General features: G+C 61.3%; 1 protein-coding gene across 8 annotated transcripts in view; it reads left to right on the top strand.

Moving 5' to 3' along the window:
- PEMT (phosphatidylethanolamine N-methyltransferase) overlaps nt 1-15859 on the top strand; it is a 47944-nt gene extending 32085 nt beyond the window's left edge. For all 8 annotated transcript variants that reach the window (XM_082602796.1, XM_082602793.1, XM_082602791.1 and 5 more), the window contains 5 exons: nt 6178-6293; nt 10337-10482; nt 12285-12396; nt 15221-15295; nt 15596-15859. In XM_082602796.1, the coding sequence (XP_082458922.1) occupies nt 6178-6293; nt 10337-10482; nt 12285-12396; nt 15221-15295; nt 15596-15653 (507 nt within the window). In that variant the 3' untranslated portion in view covers nt 15654-15859. The remainder of the gene's footprint in view (nt 1-6177; nt 6294-10336; nt 10483-12284; nt 12397-15220; nt 15296-15595) is intronic.
- Nucleotides 15860-16055: the final 196 nt, after the last annotated feature.

Raw genomic sequence — 16055 nt, 5'->3', positions numbered from 1 at the left:
GGGTCAGGAAACTGAGGCAGAGAGAGGGGCTGCGATGCCCCCGGGTCACACGGCTGGTCGGCAGAGGAGCTCGTGGGCGAACCTGGGACCGGCGCCCCAGCCCACCTGCCGTCCTCCAGGCGCTGGGTCCCCGCCCAGCAGTCAGTCCTTTAAGGAGCGTGAGGGCCGCCGCCTCACTTCACACGGGGCCTCACTTCGAGGACACGTGGGGCGTCTGAGAGGCTGGGGGTGGTCCAGAGCAGCCCCCGCCACACTGTAGAGGTGCTCGGTGCACAGGTCCTCCTGCTGCCCTGGCTTTTGTCCTGTGGACCCATCTGGGCTTTGAGTTATCACTGTTAAATTACATGTACCAATCAAAGCAAGCACTTTTACTTCCTGTATTTTTTCCCCATTTTCCTTTCAAGAGAACACTCTAGCACAACATCAGGCCTGTAGTAGGTCCCCCAGTAAAAGCTGGACGTATGGATAGATGGGCGCTTGGTGGGTGGGTGGATGGACTGAGAGGAAGGACTTCTCGTGCTTCCAGCGCTGGAGACTTTCTCTGCTCTGTGGACCACGGGCCCTGAAAAGACGCCCCAGAGTCCATCTCTGTCCTTGTGGCCTCACCCCCATGCCCCATCGTTTCAGTTGCTGTCACCCACACTCACTGTGTCCCCAGTGAGATGCTAGGACAGTGCGGATGCTTGGCGGGTCCTGGTTCTAACAGGTGCCACTGGGCTGTCAGCCTCCCTGTGTGAGGGTGTCCCAGGGGACACACTGTGACCTGGCCCTGGGTGAGCATGCAGTCCCTGTGACTTCTGTGGTCGGTACCAATGGTGTTTCAGGCAGAGGACACGGCCCATGGGCACACAGTCTGTGACAACTGGCCAGGGTCCAGGCCTGCTGAGCCTGTGGCGACCCCCCTGGCTCACACACAGGAGTTCCAGGTCCTAAGTCAGTGATGTTACCCGTCAACACTCTGATCCCTGGGCCTCAAACCCAGCAGGCCTCCTCTGAGTGTTGGGACACAGTGCCCTGCGAAGCTGGTGGCTCCTAGCTCAAACACCTCGCGTGTCTTGGGAACGTGTTTTTTCTCCTTCCCTGTGGACACTGGTGAGTCGGCTTTGCAGTTAATGGGGCTGCCCATCCGGCGGGCATGTGGGTGTTGTCTCCCTGCCGCCCCCCCCCCCGCATGAGCCTGCAGGAGCCCGACCCCACATGGGACACCTGCTCCCACCCCAGGCATGGCTGCGGCCGGGGTTGCCGTGCAGGGTGGAAGCCCCCATAGCCTCAGTGTCCAGATTTTTCACCTCAAATTGGATGCATGGGTTTTTGTTTTTTAATTAATTTATTTATTTTTGGCTGCATTGGGTCTTCGTTGCTGTGTGCAGGCTTCTCATTGCAGTGGCCTCTCGTTGCAGAGCACGGGCTCTAGGCGTGCGGGCTCAGTAGTTGTGGCGCACGGGCTTCGTTGCTTCGCGGCATGTGGGATCTTCCCGGACCAGGGCCCGAACCCGTGTCCCCTGCACTGGCAGGCGGATTCTTCACCACTGCGCCACCAGGGAAGCCCCAGATGCCTGGGTTTTAATGTGGAAATTCTAAATGGTGTTGAATTGTTGGGTCAGATATTTTTTATTTTTATTTATTTATTTATTTATTTATTATTGGAGTATAGTTGCTTCACAATATTGTGTTAATTTATACTGTACAGCAAAGTGAATCAGCTACACGTATACATATATCCCCCTTTTTTGGATTTCCTTCCCATTTAGGTCACCACAGAGCACTGAGTTCCCCATGCTATGCAGCAGGTTCTCACCAGTTATCTATTTTATACATAGCGTCAATAGTGTACATATGTCAATCCCAGTCTCCCAGTTCATCCCACCCTTCCTCCCCAACTTGGTGTCCATACGTTTGTTCTCTACATTTGTGTCTCTGTTTCTGCCCTGCAAATAAGATCATCTGTACCAGTTTCTTCAGATTCCACATATGAGTTAATATACGATATTTTTCTCTTCCTGACTTACGTCACTCTGTATGACAGTCTCTTGGTCCATCTACACCTCTACAAATGACCCAATTGCGTTCTTTTTCACGGCTGAGTAATATTCCATTGTATATATGTACCACATCTTCTTTATCCGTTCCTCTGTTGATGGACATATATTTTTAAATGCTGTGGGTTTGACCAAAACACCTCTGGGCTACGCCTTACACCCTCTGAGCCCCAGGACATGGGCCCCAGGCTGCCGGGGGGAACAGAGCCACCTCTTTTACAGGCAGACCCAGCACCATCAGTGTGGCCGAGTGGGACCTGGAGGTGACCAAGATGCAGAGGCTGCTCTTGGAATCAGGGCCCCTGGGGGAGGGGCCCTCTCCACCCGGACGAGGCACTGGTGCTGGCGTGTGGCCATCCATCGCCCTCTGGGTCTTCCCCCACACTGGGAGGTGGATAAGGAGTCACTGGCCCGTTTGTCGCATTTCCCTGCTGACTCGGTTGAGGGAATGTACAGCTGGTGGCTTGCGGTCAGGGACAAATTCCCCCGGTTTCCATCCATCCCAGTCCTCCTCCTGCCCCAGCAGCCTCCTTCCTGGCCCAGATTCTGTGGGAGAGGTTTGCAAAAAAAAAAAAAGAATCAACATTTTGGAGAAGAGGCCTGCCTGTTACAGAGGTGAGCTGGTGACCCTGCCTGGGGTGTGGGCAAGGTGGCCCAAGGTGGCAAACGCAGAACCAGCCCAGTTCACTTGGATTTCAGGGAAACAACAAATGGGAGCAACATCTGGGGCAACTTGTACTGAATTATTTGTTCTTTATATGAAATCCAGGTTTACCTGGGGGCCTGTGTTTCTCTGGCAGCCCTAGGGAGAGGGAACGTGAGTGTGGGGTAGGGCCAGGGCATCTCCATTTTGGGGTCCTGGGAACCTAGAAGCCACGCCAAGTCAGGAGGGTGACGGCAGAGCGTCTGGTCATCCCGCTTCCTGCCAGTCACTTGGCCCACGGGGCGCTGACCCGCATCATCTCACAGCCCAGCCCGTGGTGGCCAGTCCCGTGGTCAGCTCCACTGCCTGCTTCCGGGCCCCTAATCCGATGAAGTGTGCAGCTGGGCCCCAAGGAAGGCCAGGCGGGACATTAACCTCGGACCCAGCAAGGCTCCTGGCTGCTGCTTTATTGATTGCCTTGAAATAACAACCCGTCTAAGGCCAACCGGGAGGCAGACAGCTGTTGGTGAATCGGATTCGCTGTTTCCCCTCCTCCCTCTCCCACCTTTTGTCTCTGGGTTGCTCAGAAAGTGCAGTTATGACCCCGCCGTTTCCCAGGTGAAGGAGCAGGTGTTGGGGGGCCATCTGGGAGGCCAAGGCTGGCAGAGTGGTCCCCAAAGGGCCTTTGGTGGAAAGACGCTCCGCCGTCTGCAGAGCAGCGGGGGGCCCAGCCCGGAGTCCGGAGGCCCCAGAGCCCGGTTCGCTTGGCTGGAGCTCGGCCCCCTCCGCTGCCCAGGGCTCTGGGCTGGGGTGCAGCCGGTCACGACCCCTTTGGATACAGGGGAGAGGCCCCTCCTTCAGGGGCCGGACCCGGCGTGTTGTGAGCAGAACAGTCTGCCCGGGTAGGTGACGTGGGTGGCCGTTCTTATCTGTCCCTAGAACTCAGATTCTACAGGGACTGGATGTTTAAGAATCAGCTCTATTGAGCTAGAGTGTGTATACAATAAAGTAAACACATTCTATTGAGTCTTGACAAATGTACACGCCTGTGTGTCACCACCGCCCTGATCAAGACCCTAACCCTTCCTTCCCCAGACGTCCTCTCCCGCCCCTTCCTAGTCAGAGCCCCAGCCCAGCCACCGTGGCTCTGACTCGTCACCGTGGTGGGCTCTGCCCTCCAGGCCTTTGCGAGATGGAGACTCCTCTTGCTCAGCATGAAGCCAATGACAGCCATCCTCTGGATGGACCACACTTCGTCCACGTGCCCCGTTCGGTGGGTGGCCGGTTCGGGGTGGGGGGAGAGCGCAGAACATGCCTGCACCGACAAATGCGGCGGCTCTGGGTCTGGCCCGCGGGGCTTGTGCTCCCACACCGGGCCTGCAGGAGGGGTGAGGACATGGTACTACGTGGTTTCCCACCGATTTCAGTGTCCTTTTGAAAGCATTAGCTTGTCAGCTGGGAGGAAAAATCAATGGCCTTTAAAGCTGCATCTTGCAATCCCATACCAGGAACAAGGTTTTGTGACAAAGACAGCATGTTTGAAGGACAACTGGGCCCCGAGTCTCGGGGTCGCTCGGGTGCTCCTCTTTGTGGCTGAGTGACCCCCCCCACCCCAGTCACTTCTTAGGGGCCCCGTCTTCCTGACGTGTAAACAGACCTCATCCCACCCACCCCAGGCTTCTTTTTTTTTTCTTAACATCTTTATTGGAGTATAATTGCTTTACAACAGTGTGTTAGTTTCTTTCTTTTTTAAAAAAAATAAATTATTTATGTATGTTTGGCTGCGCTGGGTCTCCACTGCTGCGCGCGGACTTTCTCTAGTTGTGGCGGGCGGGGGCTGCTCTTCGTTGCAGTGCGCGGGCTTCTCATCGCGTTGGCTTCTCTTGTCGCGGAGCATGGGCTCTAGGCCCACGGGCTTCGGTAGTTGTGGCTTGCGGGCTCTAGAGCGCAGGCTCAGTAGTTGTGGTGCATGGGCTTAGTTGCCCTGTGGCATGTGGGATTTTCCCGGACCAGGGCTCGAACCCTTGTCCCCTGGATTGGCAGGTGGATTCTCAACCACTGCGCCACCAGGGAAGTCCCGGTGTGTTAGTTTCTGCTGTATAACAAAGTGAATCAGCTGTTCAGTTTTTCACCATTGAGAACGATGTTGGCTGTGGGTTGGTCATATATGGCCTTTATTATGTTGAGGTAGGTTCCCTCTATGCCTACTTTTTGCAGGGTTTTTTATCATAAATGGGTGTTGAATTCTGTCGAAAGCTTTCTCTGCATCTATTGAGATGATCATATGATTTTTCTCCTTCAATTTGTTAATATGGTGTATCACATTGATTGATTTGCGTATATTGAAGAATCCTTGCATCCCTGGGATAAACCACACTTGATCATGGTGTATGATCCTTTTAATGTGCTGTTGGATTCTGTCTGCTAGTATTTTGTTGAGGATTTTTGCATCCATGTTCATCAGTGCTATCGGCCTAGGCTTGTTTTGAGTGTTAAGTGAGCGCAGGTAAAAGCACTTAAATCATCAGGTGCTGAATCGACGGTTGTGATTTTTATTGCTGGCGTTGACATCCCACGCTTCTTGGGACGTCAGCACCCCTCCCAGCTCACTCTGCCTGGACGTCCCGTCCACCCTTGTGGCTTGAGTCTCGGGTCCATGTGTGAAAGCAGGCTGCTTCCTCTGGCCAAGGACACTTGCGTCCACTTTCCCGACGGACAGTCACCCTGCAAGGACCTCCCTTCACCCCTCGGTGGGTCCCCTTTGGTCCAGCTGCTTTGGAGGGGACTGTCCCCCAGGGGCCCCAGAAGAAAACGTGTGCAGGTTCCTGTCCCGAAGGCTGACCACCCAGACGCCCTCCCGACTTTGAGCAAGTTGGCCCGGCTGGCTTTCGTGCCACAGGGACAGGCAGGCAGCCAGTGGAGACGGCAGAGGCGGGAGGGAGCTGAGGGGCCGCCCTCAACTTGGCTCCGCTGTCGGCTGCCGAAGGTCGAGATTTCAGGCGTGACGAGCTTGAGAAAATGAAGGCTTCTGTAGCTAAAAGTTAAAAGCTGGAAAGTCTGTTTTTGGCGGCACACTGGGGGGTAGGGCTGAGGGCCCAGGACCCAGTGGGAGTGCCCTGCGGATGGTGGCGCTGGGCCATGTCCACAGGCTCCCTGCCCTCCGCGGTCCCCTGTGTCATGCAGTGGGCGACCCGAGTGCGTGCTGGGCCATGGGCAGAGGAAGCCAGGGCAGCAGCGGGCCACGCGGGCTCAGGGCGGCCCCCACCCCTGTGTTTGTCGTGTTTGCCGGGAGAGGCTGCTTCTGGGAGCACCTGGTGGTCCGTCCGTACAGGACTCGCAGGGTGGATGCCTCACAGGGCTGGGCTGAGACCCCCCCAGCTGCCAGCCGCATCCCCCCATCCCCCCTCCTCCTGACCCCTCCACCTCGCTCCCGCCCTACTCTGTGACCCTCCGTGCAGGCCTCACGCGCAGGCTGCTTCTCTCTCCGCTGCGTAGGTCGCGAGATGGGAACACAAGACCCGAAAGCTGAGCAGGGCCTTCGGGTCCCCCCACCTGGCCTGCTGCGCCCTGGGCGGCGCCATCCTGCTTCTCAACGTGCTACGCTCCCACTGGTAAGGCCCCCGCCCCCCAACCCTGGGCGCCTGCGGGAGGGGCAGCCCGACCGCATGGAACCCCGTCCCCTCCACGAGAGTCCCAGCCGCCCGGGAAGGTCCATGCGGGGGTCAGGCAGCGCCCGGGACGTGGAAGGAGAACGGGGAGCCGCGAGCTGCTGGGGTGCGGGGGGTGCAAACGGATGACTGGACCAGGGAGCGAATGGATGGACTGTTGGCTTTCACTGTGCAGGGGCCGCTCTGAGCTGGGCTAACTTCGCCCGCCCGGCTCTGCTGGCTGAGAGGTGCCCGCACGGAGGGCAGTGAGCAGTGACCTCGGGGGACGGGGTGGGGGACGGGGGAGAGCAGCCCGGCCGGCTCTGTGTCGGCTCCTGCAACCCTCCCTCGGGGTTGGCTGCTGGTGCGTTTGTGCTGCACTCTGGCCTTCCTCCCCCAGTTACTCTCTGGAAACTCAGCCTGGGGCAGGGAGGAGACCCAAACGGCCCCACCTGGGCTGCAGGCCAGCCCAGGTGCTACCCTTCGGCTTGATTTTTTTTTTTTTTTCCTGTTTTCTTCCCTAACGAGCCTTTGCAGACACTCTGGCCCTTCTGAGTGAATGAATGAATGAGTGAGCGAATGCGTGAGTGCCTGAGTGGGCACATTCCATCTCCCACGGCCGCTTTCTTCCTGGCTATCACCGCGGAGGCATTTAAAGCTCCCGAAACATCAGTCTCTTCAGGATACAGGACCTGCTGCCTTTTTCCCTAAAATAATGTGTTGTTTCCAGTTCTAGACTTCTGCATTCTTGGCTTCCTGAGTCCAAGATGTAAAGAGAAAACCCCAATCGGTCTCTCCTCAGCCTGGTACCTGCTGGCCCAGAACCCTGGGCCAGCCCGAGCTGCTGTTTCTGTGGGGTGGAGGCTGGCAGTCCATCCCACCCTGCAGGTGGGCTGCACCCAGGTGGGCAGCCAGGCGGGGGCCGGGGCAGCAGAGGGGCGGAGGGTGAGGCGACGGAGAGCCCGGCCGGCCCAAGGGCTGAAGGGGGGCCCCCTAGGGCCCCGACCCAAGCCCCTCCTTTGCCAGCGCTCGGCAGAGGCAGGCGGCTTTAGACAAGCCCCTCTCCCTGTCCGTCCTGCTTCTGTACCCTGAGGGCCAACGGGCTTTTCCTGCCCCTCCTGTTTCTTCTTGTGTCCTAGGCCCTTAGGAGGCCTGGGAGGAAGTGACCCCAGGTCCAGAGCCCTCTCCCACCGTCCAGGCCCCTGTGTCAGTGCCGGCCAGGCCTGGTGTCTGGCTGAGCTGGCCACCCAGGGAATTTGGGGGGGAGAAAGAGGACACCCCCGCCCCCCCGCCCCCGCAGGCCTATTTCCTCTTCTCCCCTCGGGTCCTCCTCCCGTTTGCCCCCTGCTGAAAGGTCTGGGTGGTCTGGCTGGGGTTCTGTGGAGGGGCTTTGTGGGAGTCCCGCCCCCTTCCCTAGCACCCTTCACCTGTCGCTTTATGTGGTTCCTGCAGGTGGGTTCTGTGTGTGTGTGTGTGTGTGTGTGTGTGTTAAAACACACATTACTAAAATTGACTGTTTCAGCCATCTTAAGGTATAGTTTTGTGACGCTCAAGACCTCACCATGTGAATGGGTGTCGGTCAGTCACAGGCTGAGGCGCAGCGGGCAGGAGCCGGGCTGTGCTGGGGGGAGCAAGCCTCCTCCCACACCTGTGTGCTCGTTGCCTGAGGGCAGGTCCCTGCATGTGGACCAGCGCATCGGCGGGGTGTCAGCACGGGTGGCTCTGTCCCTGTGGCCATCTGGGTACCAGCTGTTGCTGCATCAGAGTCCAGCTGTAGCTGCTCAAGGACACAGTCAGGACAGGCCTGATGGCCGAGTGGCCGCAGGAAGGAGCAGTGAACGGGGCAGACAGATGGGGACAACTCACTGCAGAGCAGGCAGGGCAGCCGGTGCAGGGGGAGCACATAGAGATCGGTGGGGCCTCCCCCAGGCTCATGGGCGGGGGACAGGACTCAGCTCCCGTGGCTGCAGGACCGAGGCCCTCATCCTAGAGTCTGTGCCCTCCCCACAGCGGGGCGGGCGCCTTCTTCCAGGCCAGCAGGAGAGTCTCTCTGACCTCCAGAGCCTCTTTGAAAGGGCCCCAGGGTAACCTTTTCGGAGAAATGCCCTGACCTCGCACCACCAGGTGCTGGCGCCCCTCGTGTTCACAGGGCAGCCCGCCCTCCGGCGGGGGGCGTGTTGTGGGATTCTGCAGAGCAGGGTGAGCCTGGGTATCAGCCTGGGCTCCTCCCCTTTCTTTTCCCCAACCAGGCGGATTTATTTGTAAGACCAACAGACCCTCTCTTGGCTGTGATGGGTTTGGGGAACACTTTGGAAAGGTGATGTGTTGATCAAATGTACAGAATCAGTACAGCATCGGAGCCCTAAATTCCACATGATTTTTCACAGGTGGAAAATGTTACCCAGGTGAACATTTTTTTTGTTTTTGTGGTTATATGCTTACTTTAATGTGTATTAGAAAAAACAAGTGAGCCTGTCAGATGCTACTCTCGTGGACAGTTTTGCTTGGTGTGGGCTGAAGAACGGGGAGCTCAGTGCCCCGAGCCCAAGACGTTGTTGAGGCCATGCCCCCGAGCGGCTGGGGTTCCCAGGGCTTATGGGCTGCGGATAGAAATGGGCGCCGAGCGGGACACCCCTCCCCACCTCCACCCATGTTCCGGGGTTTCTGGGGAGCAGAATGCAGACAGCTTTGTCATATTGGTGACCAAAAGCTCAGTCCAGGTTTTACAAGCAGAACTAGAGACAAATGGATGAGCCTCTCCACTCGCACCCCCAGCGCAGAAAACCCCCAAACTGCGTCTCCTACGTGGGATTGCAGCTCTGGCCCCGCCCAGCATGCCTGTCCTGCTTCATCTCATGGTGTCACCCTTAGCTCACTCCCCTGTCCCTCCAGCTGTCCCTGAGCTCTGTGGGCAGAGCCCAGTGGGTCACATACCTCCCAGTGTCACCATCACAGGGGTGAAAACTGAGCCTGGGGCACCCAGGTCTGTCTGAACCCAGTGCCACTCTTCTGCCCGAGCCCACGGCTCTTCCATCGGGTCGCCATGCGGTGCCCCCCACTAGAACTTGGGGCCGTGGGCGCACCAGGCCGCAGGTGGCCTAGCAATGGCCAGAGGGGGCCCGGCATGCCTCGCTGTCCTAGGTTTGGGGGTCACGGGTCAGCCTGGGCGGGGGCTGAGCAGCAGCAGATCATCCGCGTGGAGGCCTGAGCGCCTCCCCACCCCCACTCACGCTCACGCACACTCGCTCTGCCGCGTGGTCCCTAGCACTCTGGTGGCCAAGGAGCCAGGGGCCTGCAGGTGGGCTCTGCCGGGCCAGGGCTCACCTGCTGCCCACGCCTGGCCCCTCCCACTCCACCGCCTGCAGACAGGAGAGGGGGAGGGGGTGGAGGCTGCTGGTCTCTCGGAGCTGGGGGAGGGGGGCACGGCTCGGGCCACCTAGCACAACACCGCGTGTGCGCGGCCCTGAGCCAATCCCAGCGGCTCAGCCTGGAGCTGCAGGGTGACCCTGAGCCCAGGCAGCAGGAGGGGTGGGTGGAGAGCAGGGGGTGTGGGCAGCGTGACCGGTGGCCAGGTGTGCCCTGACACACATGTGCCACTGTTTGACAGGTCACCATGCAGGCCTCTGCCCACGGCGTCCTGTTTGCTGTTCAAACAGATGCCTCTCCCTCCCTCCCTCCCTGCCCCGCTTCTTCCTTTGCGAGGAGGGGCGCGAGGGGAGGGGGCTGCTTTTCCTCCGGCTGCTGAACATGTACTGTGACCCCTCCTGCCTGGCGTGGGCTGGGGCCAGGGAGATGCTCGGGGCAGGAGGCGCCGCCGTTCTCCACGGGCCGAATGTAGTTCGGGCGGCCCCCCTGCAGCCCACTTCACTCGCTTTCGGCACCCGCCTTGCCCTGAGTTCGACACCCCTGGCCCGGCTACTCTGGGGGTCCCAGGGGGCGGGGGCGGGAAGGGCAGGGTGGCCCCTCTGCAGAGCAGTGACCTGTCTCTCCCGTCCCCTGCCCCGCAGCTTCACGCAGGCCATGCTGAGCCAGCCCAGGATACAGAGCCTGGACAACCCCTTGGCCTACCGCGTGGGCCTGGCACTCCTGGGAGTGGGCGGCGTGTTTGTCCTTTCCAGTTTCCTGGCTCTGGGCTTCACCGGGACCTTCCTAGGTAAGACCCCTAGGGCGGGGGGCCGGGGCCCTGCTACCACCAGCTCCAGGTCGCCTTTGCTTCTCCAGGCCTTGGTCTGCCCTGCTTGGCTTGGGAGGCCAGGCTCTCAAACCCCATCCAGCTGCTTGGCCACCAGGAAGGGCGGGATTTCTGTTCGCTGTGTGTGGGCTGCGAGCGAGCCGGAGCTGGCGACAGATGGGGGGCGCTGCGCCTTCTGCTTTCCCCACTGCCTGCGGCTCCGGTGCTTTGGGGCTGGGAGCCCAGTGCTGGCCTGGCTGGATGTCCTCCTGACGTCAACTCCCAGCAGCTTGGAAGCTCGGGAAGGGGAGCAGCCCGGAGGCGGGGTGGGGGCTGTAGGGGCCAGGGCAGCCCCAGGACTGGGGGAAGGGGAGGGGGCCACTGCTGCAGAGAGCGCCCTCCGGGCACACAGGGCACAGGGAGGTGACCCGGCTCTGACGGCCTGGGTCAGGGGCTCCTGGGTCCTCCTCTCCTCGCCCCAGCCAGCTGTGGAGTCTTGGCCTCCATTCCCTGCAGTGCCTGGGGCGGCCTGGGGCTCTGCGGGCTGCAGCAGGGGTCCCACAGAAGACCCTCGGAAGGCAAATGAGAGTTGTCGTCCTCTGGGGACCAGCACTCGGGCGAGGACCGGGCAGCAGCTGGAGGGAGCCCGGTGCTAGAAGAGGGTGTGCAGGTGCAGGCGGAACCCGGGAGGGGTGGGGCGCAGGGCCATGGGTGGGAGGGCAGGGTGGCTGGTGTGCAAGGGCCAGTGGGGCCAGAGTGGAAGGCCAGCCGGGGTCCACGTCACACGTGTCCCGAGAGCCGTGCAGGGGACTGAGGTGTCACTCTCGGGGAGGAGGGGGCCACAGGCATGGTCTCCCAGCAACAAGGAGGCGACCGGTGGGGCCGAGACGGGCTGGGGGGCAGGGAGAAGGTGGGGACCACGGTGTGGGCCTCGTGGAGGGGGAGGGAAGGGTGATGCTGTCGCCTCAGGTCAGGAGAGCAGGGGTGAGCAGCCCCACAGCAGAGGGCGGCGGGCGGGGGCAGCGGAGGGTCTGGAGGAGGGAGGGGGAAGGGCCCAGATACCAGCCACCGCCGCTGCCCCCGAGAAATGGTCTGGAAACTCAAGGGGCCCACGGGCTCTGGGATGTAGGGCACGGCAGCCGCTTCCCTCCGTGAGTCACCCCAAAGCTGTTCTCTGTGCCACCGGGAAAAAAGGTTCCCACGGCTCCCCAGCCCCGAGCCCTCTGTCCCCAGACAGTGATGACGCCACTGCCACTCCTCCTGCCCTATTTGTGCCTGGAGCTCAAGGGACGTCGGGGAGAGGGGGCCTTAGTGAGCAGTGCTGTGCCCTGGGGGCGATGCCCTGGCCGGGCTACGCTGGACACTGCCTATGTCTCATGCCTCTAGGGGAGGCTTCTCGGGGCGGCCACACACTCCCCTGTGAGCGGCTCCGGGCCGGCTGGTGGGGCCCGGGGTGGGGGAGGTGGGGGGCAGCCAGGCGAGGGGAGGAGAGCGGAGATGGAGGCAGAGACAGTAAATAGCAGGCAGGCCTGCCTTGGACGGTGTGGGGGGAAGGGTCTACAGGAGGGGATGTGGGCTGAGGGAGATGGCAGAGGAGGAGAGGTGTGCAGGGAGCGGGGAATAGGCACCCCAGGCAGGGGGAACAGCGTGTGCAAAGGCAGAGAGGCAGGAGCAGGTGGGCATGGGGACTCAGTCAGTGCCTCGGCCCCTGGGGACCCCAGGCCCCTCCGCCTGGGATGGGGTGGCCAGGGTGTGACCCCCCGTCCTGTCCACCCTGTGCACAGGCGACTACTTCGGGATCCTGAAGGAGGCCAGAGTGACCACGTTCCCGTTCAGCATCCTGGACAACCCCATGTACTGGGGCAGCACAGCCAACTACCTGGGCTGGGCCATCATGTAAGTCCCGGGCTCCCTCTGTGCCACCTGGGCGATGGGTCAGCTCTTGTGCCACCGTGGAGTCCAGGGCACTGGTCAGGGTCCCCTTCCTAGAACGGGGGTTGGCAAACTCCCTATTACAAGAGTGGGAGGTCCCCGGGCTGCAGGCAGTTGAAGGAATGGCTGTGGCTAGGGGCTCCACTGCCTTGTTCATGGACACCGAAATTAGAATTTCACGTAATTTTCACGAGTCACAAAATATTTTTTTGATTTTTTCAAACAATTAAAATTGTAAAAGCTGTTCTTGGCCCGTGGCCTGCAGGCTGCTGACTTGGTGCAGGAACGTTTGGGCTGGGAGGCTCCCTGTCCATGGCCAGGCTGCAGGGATCTGCGCCCTGCGGATGAGGCCCTGTGCCGAGCGCCGTCTGCGTCGCCGGCTGTGGGTACCGGCAAGCGACCCGCTGTCAAGAAGGCTGGCACAGGGCATCACGCCACTTGCCCCCCAGAGCAGCTCCCGTTTGTCCATTTTCTGGATGAGGACTTCTTCCATAGAAAGTTTTTTTTTGTAGAAAGTGTTCTGTTTTTACTGAACACTTGAGAACCACTTACCTAGAAGGTTACCAGTGCTCCCAGAGACCAGAAGGGCGACAGGACCCAAAGGAATGAATCTCAGTGATGGAAGGTCTGGAATGAGACGTCCCTTCCCAGCCCCACCTTGGGGGGGGGGGTGGCCCGGGATCCAATCACTGGGCTTTGAGTGACGAGGAGCTAGAGGGGAATTTGTGGGTCTTCGGGACACCCCCAACCCCAGCCCCATTTCAGACCAGGCAGCCCCTGCCCACCTGCCTTCAGCCTGGCCCCTTTCACCTGGACTCAGGCAGTGGGATCCAGTGGGGCAGGCTTCACATCCCTGACTTACCCACTCCCCAGAGCATCTCCCACATGAGACTGGCAGGGTGAACCCCATGCAGGTCCCCCTGCAGCCTGCCCTGTTAGCACACCCAGTGTTCCCCCCAACTTGGGTCTTTTCAGACCCAACTGGAGATGTCCCCTCCTCTGGGAAGTCCTCCCTGACCCCCCCCCCCACACACACGTCCTTCCTCTGCGCTCCCTGACCACACGCCCCCAACACACACACACACAGTCCTTCCTCTGTGCTCCCTGACCACACACCACCACCCCCACGTGTCCTTCCTCTGTGCTCAGACAGGGCCTCCAAGGGCAGAGCCACACAGTGGGTCCTCTCTGTGCCCCAGCAGTGCCTGGCACCCTCGCCGCCTCCTCAGGGCTGTCAGGCCAGGCTCTCAGGAACATGTGAGGGACCCTAGGGGGGCCAGGCTCCCACAGGCCCCTCAGGAGGACATCAGCCACGCGGTGATGAGGAGGGGGCCTCGGCTGTGCTGGGGATGGAGCCCTCTGTCTGAGAGCTCATTAGAGACAAGCCATTACCCAGGGCGCCAGACGCTGACCCAGCAGAGCTGCCCCAGGCCTTCCGCAGCCCATCTGTCCCCAACCTGCGGCCCGGATGCGCCTTCCCGGTACCCAAGCAACCAGGTGTGTGGGAGCCCCAGAAGGCCCAGAGCAGCGGGATTCTGGGGGCACCAGGAACCGGGCCTTCTCTCTCTGGGCCTGTCAGCCCGAGTGAGATGCCCCCTCCCCAGTATGCACAGCCAGGTCCCTGGGACCAACCCCACCACTGCCCCATGCTCGGGGCCAGGCCGGGGCTCTGGCATGTGGGTCACTGTGGACCTCAGTTTCCTCATCTGCAGTGTGGGATGATCATCTCCACACAGGTTGTTAGGTGCGACAGGTCTTGGAAGGTGGGAAACTTCAAGCAGAGAGAATGGAGAAGGACCCGTGTGGGGGTTGACCAGGTGCCGGCTGCCCCCACCCTCGCCTCCGTAGAGCCTAGTTAACTCGGCTTCCCAGGCAGGGGCCGTCAGCCTTAGGGATACAGTGGCCACAGAGCCCTGGCCCTGAGGTCCCCTGGGGGGGTCCAGCCTGCCCCTCCCCAGCTCCTGGGCTGCCTGGCTGTGCGGGGGAAGCCCTGCCCACTCCAGGAAACAGCACCAGGGCCAGTGAGCAGAGCCTCAGGAGGGCAGATCTCATTTCAGCCCCAAAGCATCTGTGGCCTTGGCATCTCCACGTGGCAGTGCCGAGGGCCAAGTGGCCCAGTCCGCCTCTCAAGCTTGATTTGAATGGAGCCCACAGAACGGGAGTTGGCGGTTTCATAGGGGACACTTAAACTTCACTGTTGCTGGAGCCCCCAGATGGACAGTGTGAGGTCCCAGCAGGAGGGGAGTGGGCAGGGCAGAGGGTCCCCAAAGGGTATTCGTATGTCTTCGAGCCCTTGTGCCTCGGGGCCCCTGGCCTGGGGCTCACGTTTCCCCTCTGGCTCCTGGGCTCCTCCACCAGCCAGCTCCCCTCCCTCTCTCCTCCCCGACTGTCTATGCAGGGGCTCAGCCCCGCAGCAGTCACCAGGAGAGAGCCCGTGAAGGGGCCCAAGGGACGCTCCGCCTGGCTTTGGCAGCCCTGGACCCATTTCTAGAAAACAGCCTGAGAACATCACCTCTGGTGGGCAGGGAGAGCGTTTTTTGCCCCCGGACAGCCTCCTGTGCAGAAGAGGACACGCTGACCACTCAAGTGATTTGGGGAGGCCAGCCATTCTGTCCTCCCCATATCACTGTTCTGAGCTCCTCCTGGCTGGGGCTGGAGGCCTGTGGACAGGGAGCCGGGCCTGGACGGGCAGTGGCGAGCTAGTCCCCGGGTCAGGGCCCGGACCGTGGAACCCCGGTCTGAGAGAAGGCTGGACCCGGGCCTGCCCCTGACCCGCGTTTCCCCACAGGCACGCCAGCCCCGCCGGCCTGCTGCTGACCACGGTGGTGGCGCTCACCTACATGGTCGCCATCCTGTACGAGGAGTGAGTAGGCGCCGTCTCGGGCCGGGGCCGGGGCTGCCGTGTACCGTCCGCGTGACCTGCACCAGCCCTGCCTCTCCCTCCAAGGCCTTTCCTGGAGCCTGGGCAGCTGGCCACGCCGTCACCGTCAGGGTGGCAGACGAGCAGCTTAGAGCGGGCACAGGGCGGCCCGGTGCCGGGCAGGTGGTGCTGGACCCTCCTGCTCCCACACGGACCCCTCACCCCGTCCATGCCGGGTGGGGGGCCTGGGTGGCAGCGTCAACCTCGACGCCAGCTGAGCAAGCCTCTCTTCCACCCCCACAGGCCCTTCACTGCTGAGATCTACCGGCAGAAAGCCTCCCAGGCCCACAAGAGGAGCTGACGGCCCGTGGCCACTCTGTGAGGGTCCCCACCTTGGGCTTGCCCCGAGCACATGCCCCTTGAGGGGAGGGGGAGAGCAGTGCCCGGCCTGGGCTGTCCAGTGCCTTGGAAACGTGGCTTGAGGGCCTGGAAGGTGCCGTGCGGCCCCAGAGCCCCCTGCCCTGCCACCCACCACATCCTGACCAATAAAAGCGCCTGACCCCAGCACCCCCTTGGTCTCTGTCTGTCCAGGCCGGGGAGGGGCAGGCTGGGGTCTGGGAGGGGGTCTGTGAGCCAGGAGGGGCGCCGCCATCCACGCCGAATGGGGGGGACTGCCCAAGCCTTTGGGCCTCCTGTGCCACCAGCCTCACCCCACTTCTGCCCCTTGTGGGGGGCCGGCGGGGCCGGCCCTGCCTCGGCTTCC

This window comes from Mesoplodon mirus (assembly GCF_964341445.2).
Source record: "Mesoplodon mirus genome assembly, chromosome: 18".
Taxonomy (NCBI): Eukaryota; Metazoa; Chordata; class Mammalia; order Artiodactyla; family Ziphiidae; genus Mesoplodon; species Mesoplodon mirus.
This window is presented reverse-complemented; position numbering and strand designations above follow the sequence as displayed.